This window comes from Schistocerca serialis, chromosome 1, assembly GCF_023864345.2.
Source record: "Schistocerca serialis cubense isolate TAMUIC-IGC-003099 chromosome 1, iqSchSeri2.2, whole genome shotgun sequence".
NCBI lineage: Eukaryota > Metazoa > Arthropoda > Insecta > Orthoptera > Acrididae > Schistocerca > Schistocerca serialis.
The window spans coordinates 385,620,566-385,633,985 of record NC_064638.1 but is presented as its reverse complement, the minus strand read 5'-3'; the positions used below and the strand labels follow the sequence as shown (position 1 = coordinate 385,633,985).

At 38.4% G+C, this 13,420-nt stretch overlaps 1 protein-coding gene across 4 annotated transcripts in view; it reads left to right on the top strand.

Annotated features, from left to right (window-relative positions):
• The window catches only part of LOC126470994 (exportin-7), a 244,019-nt gene that overhangs the window by 121,424 nt on the left and 109,175 nt on the right, over positions 1-13,420 (top strand). For all 4 annotated transcript variants that reach the window (XM_050099047.1, XM_050099056.1, XM_050099063.1 and 1 more), the window contains exons 11-12: positions 3,958-4,075; positions 12,957-13,048. In XM_050099047.1, the coding sequence (XP_049955004.1) occupies positions 3,958-4,075; positions 12,957-13,048 (210 nt within the window). The remainder of the gene's footprint in view (positions 1-3,957; positions 4,076-12,956; positions 13,049-13,420) is intronic.

The following is a 13,420-nucleotide window of genomic DNA, read 5'->3' as shown; positions in this document are numbered from 1 at the left end:
GCATGGGGCATGGCTTCTTCCTTAAAGGCATCTTGAATCATACTGAGTCTCTGTGGTGGTTTTGTTCAGTCGCAAGCCAAACTTAATCGCATAACGTTGCTCCAAGTGCTGCTCCATTTCCGCCTTTCCCACTTTTCGACCGAGGTCAATGACACACACTCACGCTGCAAGCGATGCGCACTCTCCAGGGTTCGTTGGCAACTGCTGCAACGTCAGTTCATTCCCTGAGATCCCCCACTTCTTCCCCCAAAACTGGTCCGCGCGCACTCCCCTACTCAGAAATGAATCAGTCTTGACGCTTCTGAATCACACCTTGTAGAATACTGTAGGTTATTATAATGAAATATGTATGTTAGAATTCTGAGGATTGTTTTAGTTTTCAGTTAAATTATTGTAATTTTGCCTTTTAAAAACTGATACTCTGACAAAGAAATTCCCTTTAGCCCACTACTGCAGAATAAAACTGCAACAGTGAAACATTAACGGGAGACTAACACCAACTAAATCTTTAGTTGAGAAAAAAAATTAAAACTCATTAACACACAAGCACCTGCCAATGGCAAAATGTGTTAAAGCCGTCAAGATGAATATACTTCATGACAACAAACTGCTTTAATGGTGGTTTGAGAAACCTTACTTTCAAATTTAATTTTCTTTTACACCAGTTAAATTGTGTTGTATTTGAGAATACACGAATAATTTCTTAAGTCATGGATTAACTTAAAACTTTTGAGTACCAGCCATGTAAAAAAATTTTGACGCCAGAAGACCAGGCATTTATGCCACGATTTAAAACATTACTGTCACATTTGTGTTTGCTAATCTTAAAAATGCACACCAGTATTATATGTGAAAGCTTAGCTTTTCCTGTAACTTTACAGTATGTATGTTAATTTTAACCACTAACTTTTTCTTTTTGTGTGTTTGCGCTACTTATGTGTATGTTGCTGTTGGCTGACTGCATCATGGATCGTGTGCTCTGAATATCGCTGCCATTGGCCACTGAGACCACTTAACACGAGCTGTCATTGGCTGACAAAAGCACATCGCACAGTGCAATCTCGATTTCAGTGCTTTGGAAGCTAATGTGCTGTATTTGGTGGACTTCATATTTGTACATTTGTAATACAAAAATATGCTGTGTACATCTTTCCAAAAGCATTGTTTTTTGCTGTGTTTCATTAAAAGTGCCAAGAAGTTCTATGCCGGTGTACGAAACCTTTACCGTTTATAGACCGATAATATGTACAGCTCTAAGGGAGAGTATATTGTCACTTAACACAAAAAAATGTGTGCTCTCATGCATGTTATGTTGTTTTGTCACGCAGGAATAGTGTATTTTGAGGGAAAAGTATATTTTTAACCATGAAATCCCAAAAAACACCTTTTGTCCCCCAACCCCTTCTTTTTTTCCACATATACCCTGGTCCCTATTATCTATTATATACGTGACTATTTTTGCTAATTCACTGCATTTGGAAAAAAATTATGCTAATTACTGGGGAGGGAAATGCAACACATGGGGGCTACCCAACTTGCTAAATCTCAGAATGATCAATCTGAGGCTGGTTGACACACATGTATGGTACAAAAAAGGTGCCTCTCTTCACCCGCATTGTGGCTCCCCAAATCCTCACTGAACTTTATCAGTACAAAGAGATAGTATTCCTTACAGAGGAATGGCTGCATTATTCATTAAAACGTGAATAATTTCAAAAACTGTGTATCGTAGCTTAGCTAGCGCACATACATTTACTTGAATTACGCTTTAAACGTTCGACATCCCAGTATTAAGAGATTATGCACTTGAAGTTAGAGCAAAAGGTAAGCTGAGTTCGTCACTTAGACATAACACTTTAGCTGCATTGCTTTCACTGTCCAGTTATATACAGTTGCTGTAACTATTCATGGTTCACTTATGATCATCGCAATTTCCATGTTACTCACCATGATATTGCCCACTTGCCAAAGGGGCATTCAGAGTTAGTATGGATCTTCCTAGACCCTTACCTTTCCTTGAGAGTGTTAATGCTTATATATATACTCCTCTTTTTTTTTTTTTTTTTTTTTTTTTTTTTTTTTTTTTTTAAAAAAAAACCGACAAACATTTGTCCTAAGTTGTCTCAGTCTGCCAGTGTGCATTGCATTTTAAATAGAGGCCAAGCATCTTATGTCCACAAGCTGCGACATTGTCACGAATAAAACAGTGACCCATGTATGCGATAAGTTTCCTTTACTTTACGTCTATGGTCACAAACGTTTTGTTAACAAATTACCGGTTTCGCTCTATAATGACCATCATCAGATGTGTCTCATAAAAACAAAGGCCTAATGTATTGCAACTATGTTTTTATGAAACAGATCTGAAAATGGTAGAGTAATGGTGGTGTACTTGTATGTGGAGAACTTGTTTGCGCAGCAGTTGCCAACATAGTGTAGCTGAGACGGAATAAGGGGAACCAGCCTGCATTCGCCGAGACAGATGGAAAACCGCCTAAAAACCATCCACAGACTGGTCGGCTCACTGCATCTTGACACAGGTCTGCCGGCCGGATTCGTGCTGGGGACCAGGTGCTCCTTCCCAGTCCGGAAAGCCATGTGCTAGATGGCACGGCTCACCAGGCGGGCACCATAGACCTTACTTTTCAGTCACATGACCTTGCAGATAGTGCAAATTGGAAATGTGGTACTGATATCCATTTGAACAATCTTTTGCGAGTCTTAGTATAGCTTCACTGAAAGAGATGAGGATTTGAATTTGAAAGATTGTTATATTATTTCTCATCTGGTCAAGCTAATTTTGTCATGTTAAGGGTCATACTAGGACATCACAAGTCCCCAAAAACCCAGTTAAAAGGTTATGACAATATAAATATTGACTGTAGTGTTATCTTTCATTTTCTTTCACTGGAGGCTTGCACCTACATCTGCATAAATACTCTGCAGGACACTATATGGTGTAAGGGGGGAGGGGGATGTAGGTAGGTTACCTTTTGTATCACTGCTAGTCTTTTCCTTACCTGTTCCTTTTTCCGTTCATTTTTGGCGATTGGAAAAAGTGATTGTCTATAAGCATCTGCATGAACCCTAATCCCTTTCATCTTCACAGTCCTTAAGCAAGATGAATGCTGGTGGCAGTAGAATCATTTGCAGTCATCTGAAAATGTTAGTTTTCTCTATAGAGTTTTGAGAAAACATTGTCTCCCTTCCAGGGATTCCCATTAGAATTTATGGGGCATCTCCATAATATTTGCATGTTGATCGAACTTACTTTTAACATGCCTCCGTATTGCTTCATTGTCCTTCTTTAATCCGACATAGTGGGGATCCAAAACACTCGAGAGAAGTACTCAAGAATAAGTCACATTAGTGTTCTCCATGCAGTCTGCTTTATAGATGAGCTACACTTTACTGGAATTCTCCCAATAAACTGAAATTGAGTAATCACCTTCCCCATCACAATCTTTACATGCTCGTTCGATTTCATATGGGTTAGCAGCATTGTGCCTAGACATTTAATCTACCTGATTGTGTCAAGAAGCACACCACTAATACTGTATTTGAAAACTGCAAGATTATTTTTTCAACTCATCTGCATTAACTTGAATTTTTACACATTTAGAGCAAGCTATCATTCATAATAACAAATAGAAATTCTGTCTAAATCATCCTGTATCCTTCAGCAGTCACTCAACAATGATAGTTCTCCATATATTTTCCGCTTTCATCCATTCTAATAACTCAACATATTTCTCTTTTAAGATAAATTAGCAGATGCAGTTGCAGTATAGATGATCGCCAGTTACTTTCTAGAATATAAGTATGCGTAAATGTTGTTGAATAATTTATGTATTGAAAATTATAAGTAGAACATACTTGTGTTACTCTTTTTTGTGTATCAATTGTTGTATAAAGGAACTAGTTTACCATGACTTGGAATAAATATCTTTGTTACAGGGTGCTGCAGCTGATGAACTTGACAGATTCTCGATTAGCCCAAGGGGGTTGTGAAAAGCTGGAACTAGCAATGCTTAGTTTCTTTGAACAGTTTCGAAAAATATATGTTGGAGACCAGGTAACCAGTTTCTGTAGTTTTTTAGCGTAAAATGTGTTAGCACAGTGTAATGTGAACATTGAACACACAAATCTAATTTGGTACTGGACAGTTACACAATTATGTATTTTGTTAATATGGTTTATTATAGATAAGTTTCTGTACAGTTTGTAATTTATTTTACACACGCAGAACACACTTGTTGACCCAAAGAAGGGGAATTGTAAGCTATGCTGAGTACAGAGTTTTATCCCCTAGTGTTGCACACATATGTTGAATTGATTTCGTGTTCAACTGAAGGTTTTTTTTTTTTTAATATATATATATATATATATATATGTTCCCTCAGTAATTAGTATTGTATCAAATGCAAAATTTATACAATCAGTATGTGCATTTGTCGGTACAGAAAATGGAAATTAAATTCAAACCAGGGTGTATACGACTCGGGAGATCCGGGAAAAACCCAGAAATTTTTTCATGCGGGACAAATCCGGGAAAAACCCGGGAATTTTTTAGAATTCCGGGATTTTTCATTCTTTTAGATTTCAGTTACATTTTTGTAGGTTTGACGTGTAAGATCTGATACGCTGACAAAGAACTTTAGCCCACTACTGCTGAATAATACTGCAGCAATGAAACATAAATCAGAGAATAACACCAAAATAGAAGTTTAGTTGCGTAGAAAATGAGTAATTTACACAATGCACAGACCAGTTTGCCGACACTGAAAAGTGTCAAAGGCTTTAGGTCGAAGATTATGCAGTACGTCCGTAACAACTAACGTGCATTCGATGTGCTTGCATCGCAATTGTTTACATTTCTAACAGATCACTGGAAAATATTATGAATAGTGACTTGAGAAGCGTTACTTTCAAAGTAAATTTCCACGCAAGATGATGTATGTTACGTGTGAGAATGTGCAGTGAATTTCTTAAATCACAGGGCGTTATAACTCTCATTCAAAACGTACTGGTAACTCTTGAGGATCAGCCATTTGAAAAATTGCGGGCCCAGAAGATAAGTCATTTATGCCACTATTTAAAATTTTACCGCACATTTGTATTTGATATGACATAAGGTGTAACACACGTTAAAAAAAGACCGAGCTTCAAGTTAGTTTTCATATTTAATGTTGTTCTTTCATAGATAAAAAATTATGCAATCGATGGCAAAAAGTATAATTGACCTTAAAAAAAAAGTGCATAATATGTTACTGAGTAATGTCACAAGTCTCTTCATGCCAGAGCACTTAGACTTTTCTGTAGTATAGAAAAGACGAAGTGTTCTGGCATGCAGAGCAATACCAGTTAGCTTCTTTTCTACTTTTTTGCCGGTGAATTGGATCTTCGTCTCCGAACAGCTCTAACGTTCACTACTACTTCTTTTTAACTAATCCTATAAATGGACAACAGAAGGCAGCACCAGTCACGCGACAGGTAGCGGGACATCCGTACCTTGATCTCGTACGAAATTAGTCCAGTTTTAGAGCGAAAGCCTGTGTCAAGCGCAGCTAGTATATTCCCCGCTCTACAATTTGCTTTCAGTACGGACAAGTATGTCTTTTACCTCTTCAATTCCTCATTTTTTCTGATTTTATTATTTTTTATTTAAATACAAAAGCTTGCGGTTTAATCGTTGTTAAAGACTTTTAATTACTGTCTTTCGTTTTAGATTAATAAGAGATTTTTTCCGTAAAATATTTTGTGCATTTTTACAGTCCTTTCTTTTCGGATTTTCGTGTTGCTAAATTTTAGCTCTGGTCTTTATTTTAATGCTTAATTTCTTAAATTACGTTTATTTCTCAAATATTTTTTAATCACGAAAGTTATTGTTTGAAATGTATATTCAAACATCTGTGGGAGTTAGCAGTTTAAAATAAATAACGCTATCATATTCATTTGTTTTAAAAACATTTTATTAAAGAAACATTTTAATTATTAGACAATACGACAAATAAAACAAAGAAGGAAGTACCATGTTTAACAACAAATACTGTAATTTAGGAATTGATCTTGGAGAATAACTCACTTGGAGCTGTGTGCGAGAGCATTGATTCGTTCTATAATAGATTCTCGCTCTATCTGAGCGTTTTGAATAGTCCCCTCAAGTTTTGCCTTCTTCTCTTTAAGCTGTCTTATTTCTGCGTCAACAATCTTCCTTTTAGTCAGATGATCCTTTTTCCTGGATGACTCGTCGTTTCGATTTTTGAGGTCTTCAGCATATCGATCCCGTGAGTTTCTTACAGAGTGTATAAGAGACTTTATTATAGGCACTCCTTGGACTCCGCCGTGTGTCTTGACGGCATCATACACCAGTCTTCTGCTCACTACAGATTGTTCCCTCATATTCTCGAAGAGGCACTCTTTGTTCACTGAGAATCCTCGCTCCGCAGCTGCTTGACCGTGCGACAAAGTGAGCGCGATTTCCATTGCCTTCTGCAGCTCGTGGCATGTTGCATTCTGGTTCTTGAGACATTTAATCCAGAACTCATCCAGCCGTTGCTCCTTTTTGTTGAATGTTTCGAATTTTGTTTTGCAGTTCTTCTTTACAACAGAAGCGTATTGTGCTTCTGCTTTATCGGCACATACACCGTTCATCCAATTGCTCTCCACCAAAATCTGCAGAAAGGAATGAAATCGTTTGGGACCAGCCTCCCTGCACGCTATTGTGGGATCAAAGCAGCTTACAGCTTTGTCAACCTAAAGTGTAAGGGGGATTTCTCCATCAACTTTGGCACAAGCTTGATCATTCCTCTTCTGCATTCGCTCCGGAACTTAGCGATTTCAAGGGTTGTGAGAGACTTGCACTTTCTGAATTCATTCTTGACGATGAACCCAATCTTGACGTAGTTCACACCCAAAAGATTGGATTCTTTGTCCAAACTAACTAACGGCGAGATCTTCGTCGGCTGGACAAATCGTGTCATCGTTGTCTCCATTATCTCTGTCAAAGCAGAGTGGAGGAACGGTGCTAGCGGCCAATCGGATTGAAAATCCTTTAGGAAAGGTGTCAAGTCTCCAGCAAGAGTCTTGAAAAGGCAATTTTCGGACCAAGTAGCTTGTCCTTGAGGTGATCCTCCACTACTCTGTAGCTAGCACATTTTGGTTTGTTTTTTTCGTCCAGTTTTCCAACAAATATTTGCAGAAACGGAAGCATTACTAGAGCTCGCTCAGCAACTTCCACATTCTCCAGCCATCGGATTGCGCAAAACTTTAAGGAAAACAGTTCCGATTCCGTTGTCAAAATATACAGAGCTCTTCTGGCAGGGACATCCTTAAAAAGATTGTACAAGGCACGTAAAAACTGAATTATCATCCACTGTGTTTCTTGAATTGCGGACTTGAAGGCGCTGTGAACAACGTGAAGCCCACACGTTCCAATTTCCAATAAAACGGTGTCTACTCCTTCAATTTCTTTCAAAAAAATTTTAAGTTCCCTTAAGAACGCGAAGTTGACGTTAGGGCCATCCATCGATACTTGTAAAAGTTTTTTCATTGCTTCGCCGGGAATTTTTTTCTTGAAGGACTCGAGTAGCTTAGATGCCGTCGAACTGCCTAGAAAAGCCAATGCGTAGTAACGGGTGCACACTAGATTTTTTTAATGTCCCAATAACGCACTAAAATGTCCATCTGGATTCTTTTGCACACCTTGTTCAAGGATTCGTCAAAACAAACAACAATCCTTGATGCGTTTATGAGGTCAGATTTAATTTCAGACTCAAAGAAGGGAGCTAGTCCATATTGCACGATATAACCGATTTTGTCCTTTTGTAAACGCATGCTCTTGGTCACTTCACTGTCGGGGAACATTGCGGGGAAAAGCAACACTTCGTTCGCAGAACTACGCAGTGACTTGTGTGAAACGATGCACTCCAAACACCACAGTATTTCCGCCTTTGTTACTTCGTCCTTTATTGCCATCCGATCAATTCCTCTCAGTTTATCCACGGGTTTTGACTTTGCAATAACATCCTTCTGCGGAGGTGCAACAATTCCAGCGGCCAACGCCACTGTTGTTGACCCAGCTGAATCCGCAGATGTGGTAGTGGAAGTAGAATCTGTCTGCTGGGTTGAAGTGGTCGCCGCCGGTCGGGTGTAGGCATACAAACTTGCTGTGCTTCTCATGGCAGCTGCTTTCGCGACATGCTTCTTGGATTTTGTCATGTGACTTGTAAGAGCCGATCTTCCCATAGTACGGATGTTAATGAGGGTCCCTGGACATAATCCACATTTAGCACTATAAAGGTCTGTAGGTACTTTCACCAACCAGTCCTTGAATGCTGGATCTGAAAGCCAGCTATCTTGAAAACCAATCGACATGGCGCAGTCGCAGTGGTTGTTGGTGGGCAACCTTTATTGGAGAAAGAAGAACGATGGATGTAAATAAGGCTGTGCCTCGTTGTTATGCATAATGAAATACGACACAAAGAGTGTTACCTACCTTGTCAGTTTATAAAATTTTGCCCCGCACGTGCGCAGAAATGAATTCAACAGGTGAGCCGAGCACACGGACTACTGACAGACTGTGATTTGAAAATCGAACGAGGCACGTTTGACATCACTCTCTCTGCCAAGCAACAATCGGCGTTAATTACGATATTATTGGTAGCGCTGCGTTTGTTGACCCTTCAAGAAACTATGAATGACAAGACGTATCAACCAGTCTTACTCCAGTAACCTGTTGCAAGTTTCTAGCTAATTTTACATGTACAGTACAGCACCTCAGTTATAAAGACGGAAGATATTAAGGCCACCGCGCTCATCAACCAAAGTTCTGAAGGCTTCACCACCTTTTCGTTCTAGCTTATTCCTTACCATGAGGCTTCTCTCTCTCTCTCTCTCTCTCTCTCTCTCTCTCTCTCTCTCTCTCTCTCTTTCTATCGGCTGCTATTGGTTGCTTGCTCTCGTCTCCCATCCATGATTACTAAGTTATGAAGTCTGCCGGTTACGAACGACTTGGCCTCCCAGTTACTCTACAGATGAGGCGCTCTACTGTGTGTAAAATTTCCGAAGTGCTTTAGGACTTGGTAGACCTTCTGTTGTACATATACCGATTTTAATTTAAAGTCTAGATTCTGTAGCAGTGTACATGTTGATTTACTTGTAGAGGAATGATTTACCCGCTTAATTTTAAAATATGGTTTTACTTGACATCCAGTACATTGACAATGTCGCTTTTACTGTATCCCTCCGTACCTAGAAATGTAATAAACCCTGTTCAGCTGTTATTGTTGTCTTCACATTATGTTTTCTTGCTGTTCTTTGATGTACTTGCAAGCCCCCTCTCCATATTTTTCTGCTAATCAAGTCCGCAGTAAAGGAAACACTCTGGATGATAATTCAGTTTGTACATGCCCTGTAAAACCTATTTAAGGGTTTCCATTCCAGACTAGCTCTGTATATTTGGACCATTGAATCAGAACGTTTGCCCTTGAAGATTTGCGTGATCTGATGGCTGGAGAACTTTGATGTTGCGGAGTGCGCTCTAGTAACTGCTTCTGTATTTGCCAATGTTTGTTGCAAAGATAGAGTACAAAAACCCGAAACGTGCTAGCTACACGATAGTGTATGATCATCTGAAGAACATGCTACTCGGTTCAATAAACTCGTATTTCAAGACACTTGCTCCAGACTTTTCTTCTTTAATTATTGACCAACTTACGTAATGTTTTCTTTACCACTTATTTGCCAGCTAGTATTTTCCTGTAATACTGTATCGACGTTTTTTTTTCTCTTTACATATACCAAGTTATAGTTTTTGGCAATGAATGTATAAACAGCAATTGTTTTATTTGTATTTAATCACGGTAACAGCAGCTGTATTATTACGGGGTTTCACGGTATTGGGATTTTGAACAGGCATGTAACGATGTTAGCTGCTGAAAGCGATGGCTCGTCTTTCGTGTGATAGATTGCTGGCTTGGTCATCTCACCTCGCCTCCTCAACTCGCAGCGATGGCTCTTCCCACTTCATCCAGTCACTGGATCGCTTTGCATTGACCAGCTGACGCCATGGTGACTCATATTCTGTCCCATCCTTCATTGCCTCTCCAGTCCCAGTCAGGCAGAACGCAGAATGCCCTCAAAGATCCCTGGACCTTGTTGTGAGTGCTCGCAGCCTTACGTCAGTGGGTGTTTAAATGTTGTACAGTATATTCAGAGTTTCGAATAAAAACAATGTAAAAGTTGATGCACCACTCGTCGAGAAAACATGACACCGACTACAGCTAAGTATAAACTTCACTTTGTAATGGTTCTCCTAAATCGCTGCAGCTTTGATCATGAAATAAAAACTAAATAGTGTTATTGGAAAATGGCTTATGGAAAGTTTAGGGGTTTTATACTTCCGAGCACTTTAGGAAACGAAATACAGCAAAAAACAACGCGTTTTGGAAAGATCTTTGATTCGCATCGGCATTTGGACTGCATGTTTGCACAATACAAAAGTATATGTATGAAATACATCAAATACAGCAGTTTAGTTTCCGAAGCATTCTTAGGTTCCTGCCTAACCACGCCCTTCGAGAAAAAGCAGCAAAACATTGTTAATGCCCAATATTATATGTGAAAGTTCAGCTTTTCATGAAGATACAGTGTACTTACATTACTTTATCCCATTAACCTTTCGTCTTTGTATGGTCATGCTACTTAACAATGATGCTGCTAGTGGTTGAGTACATAACATGTATTATGCACTGATCGAGGCCCAGGAGAAAGACAGGCCGTGGCGCGTACGTCACGAAGAACGGCCTGAGCTCGCTCGTTCCCGTAACTCAGTGGGCAAAATGCGTGTTTAAATCTGTTAACTCTCAACCGGGTGTGTACCTACTAACGAGAATTTCATCTTGTACTGGAATCCGTTATTATTAAGTCTTACTGATTACTGTTCGTACAACAAAATTTAAAATCAATTCTCGATAGAAATGGTATAACCGCTCGTTTACAGTATTTAGGCTCTTCTTCGTAACAGTTCTCCTTTCATAGAAGATGTTGTGCCTTACGCAACTGATAATCATTTTGGTATGATTTTAATTGCCAAATTAGAACCTGTTAGTAGGCCTACGGACTTCCTACCATTGTAGGACTAATAATAGTGGATTCCAGTAGTCGATGCAATTCTCGTTCATACATACACATTTAGTTATGTTAACCGGTGTAGAAACGCACTTTGCTGAGTTGAGCGAGCTCGGCCCACGTTTGTAACGTATGTGCCGTGGCCTGTCTTTCTCGTAGGCCTCGTGCTCTGAATAACTGCCGTCATTCGCTAGCGAGATCATGTGTCACGTGACATGAGCTATGACTGGCTGACAAAAGTGCATCGCTCAATGCAATCTCTATTTTAAGGCTTCGGAAGCTACCGTGCTGTAACTTGTGGAATTTGTGTATATACTTTCGCAATACGAAAATAAAATCTGTCTATATTGTCTCGCATCAAACATCTTTCCAAACGCATTGTTTTTCCTGTTTCCTTAAGTGCTGGGACGTCCTCAGCCGGTATAAGACCTTCACTATTCAAAGGACTGATAGGTTTTACAGCCCGAGGGAAAGTATACTGTTGCTTAACACGGGTGTATTTTCACCCGCTTTATACGTAATTGCATCCGGGAGAAATTGTGTTTTTGACCGGGAAATCCGGGAATTTTTTTTTCTTGTCCACGTAGACACCCTGCAAACTCTCTTGAATATTTTTCTTCATGTGACAATGATATTCTCATTCTTTGTGTGAACAATTTATTTAATAAAATGGATTACACTACCCATTAATGAAAAGAAACTTCCTGCAAATATGCAATACCTCTTGACTGCTGAATATAGCAAATACAAGGGAAACATGATTTTTTTTTTCTTTTTATGTCAATTGGAGTCATTGTGAATACATTAGCTGATTAATGATCATTGTAATTAAATAGAAATCTCAAAATTTGCTCTCCATTAGGCTGTCAAATTAGAGCAACCATTTCCACAATACAAAAACATTGTTTACAAAAACAAGCTCTGCAAAATAATGGCTGCTACCACATAAATGACTGTCAGCTGATGCAAAACATTGTGTGGCTCCCTTCACATGGTTTCTTAAAAGTGCTAAATTATGAAGGAGGTCATTTCCAGGGTTATTACATTATTGTTTGTGTTTGTTTAAAAGTATTACGTTCATGGTCACTTTTCCGCCATTTGCATGGATGGATATGTGTGTAAATGTTATGCATATACCACACTCTGTGTTTGAATTTGCAGTTAAATCATTTTGTTGTGCACTTGTGACAACTTTTTAACTTGATATGAATAACAGACGTGCATTTAACACACTTTGTAGAACTGAAGTCACCCTTACCACTAAAACAATCTCGATTTATTTTATAATACTGATTATTGGTCTTTTATTCAGTTCAGATAGACATTACGGTTCTTCAAAAGCTTGGTGGGTGAGTGAATATCATTTACTGTAATTTTTTAAAATGGTTTGTCTTGAAGCTTTTAGAGCTGACAGACCATTAAAACTGGTTATCCAAAACTACATGGAATGTTAGTAACTGTTTACTATTAAAAACAGTGTTGATCACGATTTATTTATCAAGGTGACCGGTTTCGACCACTACTGTGGTCATCTTCAGACCATTGAGTAGGAACCTCTTTCTGTTGGAGAAAGTAGTGATTCTTCAACAGAAAGAGGTTACTACTCAATGGTCTGATGATGACCACAGTAGTGGTCGAAACTGGTCACCTTGATAAATAAATCGTGATCAAGACTCTTTTTAATAGTAAATATTTGTAAGACATTGATCACTGCCTTTACCATAATGTATTCAAAAGTAAGTTAGTAACTGTGATTGCTTTCTCTCTATTGTTTATTATTATTATTATTATTATTATTATTATTACTATTATTGTTTTTTTTCTAGGTTCAGAAAAATTCCAAAGTATATAGAAGATTATCTGAAGTTCTTGGGTTAAATGATGAATCTATGGTCCTTAGTGTGTTCATTAGGAAAATGTAAGATAAATTTCATACTTATATTTCTAATATATTTTCAGATTACATAATCTACACAGAAATTTCAAATGTAATTGGTTTTCGTAGTCTCTGAAGTGCATATGTACAAGATAACCTTGAATGATAGTTGTAGATGGTACACACAGTCATGTTCCTTTTATTTTCCTTCAAGCTTCTCTGCATTTATTGTATGTCTCCTAGTGAATTCAGTCACATAAATACATGGAAATATTGTGTTAATGTCGTGTGCAGTACAAACTATAAACTTATCTAAAAATAACTTGTGCTTCTATATCGTCAAGAGGAAAAACCAACACTCTTCTCTAAAGTGTAAAATATGCACATAAGTCAATCTGTTTTGAGATATAAAAT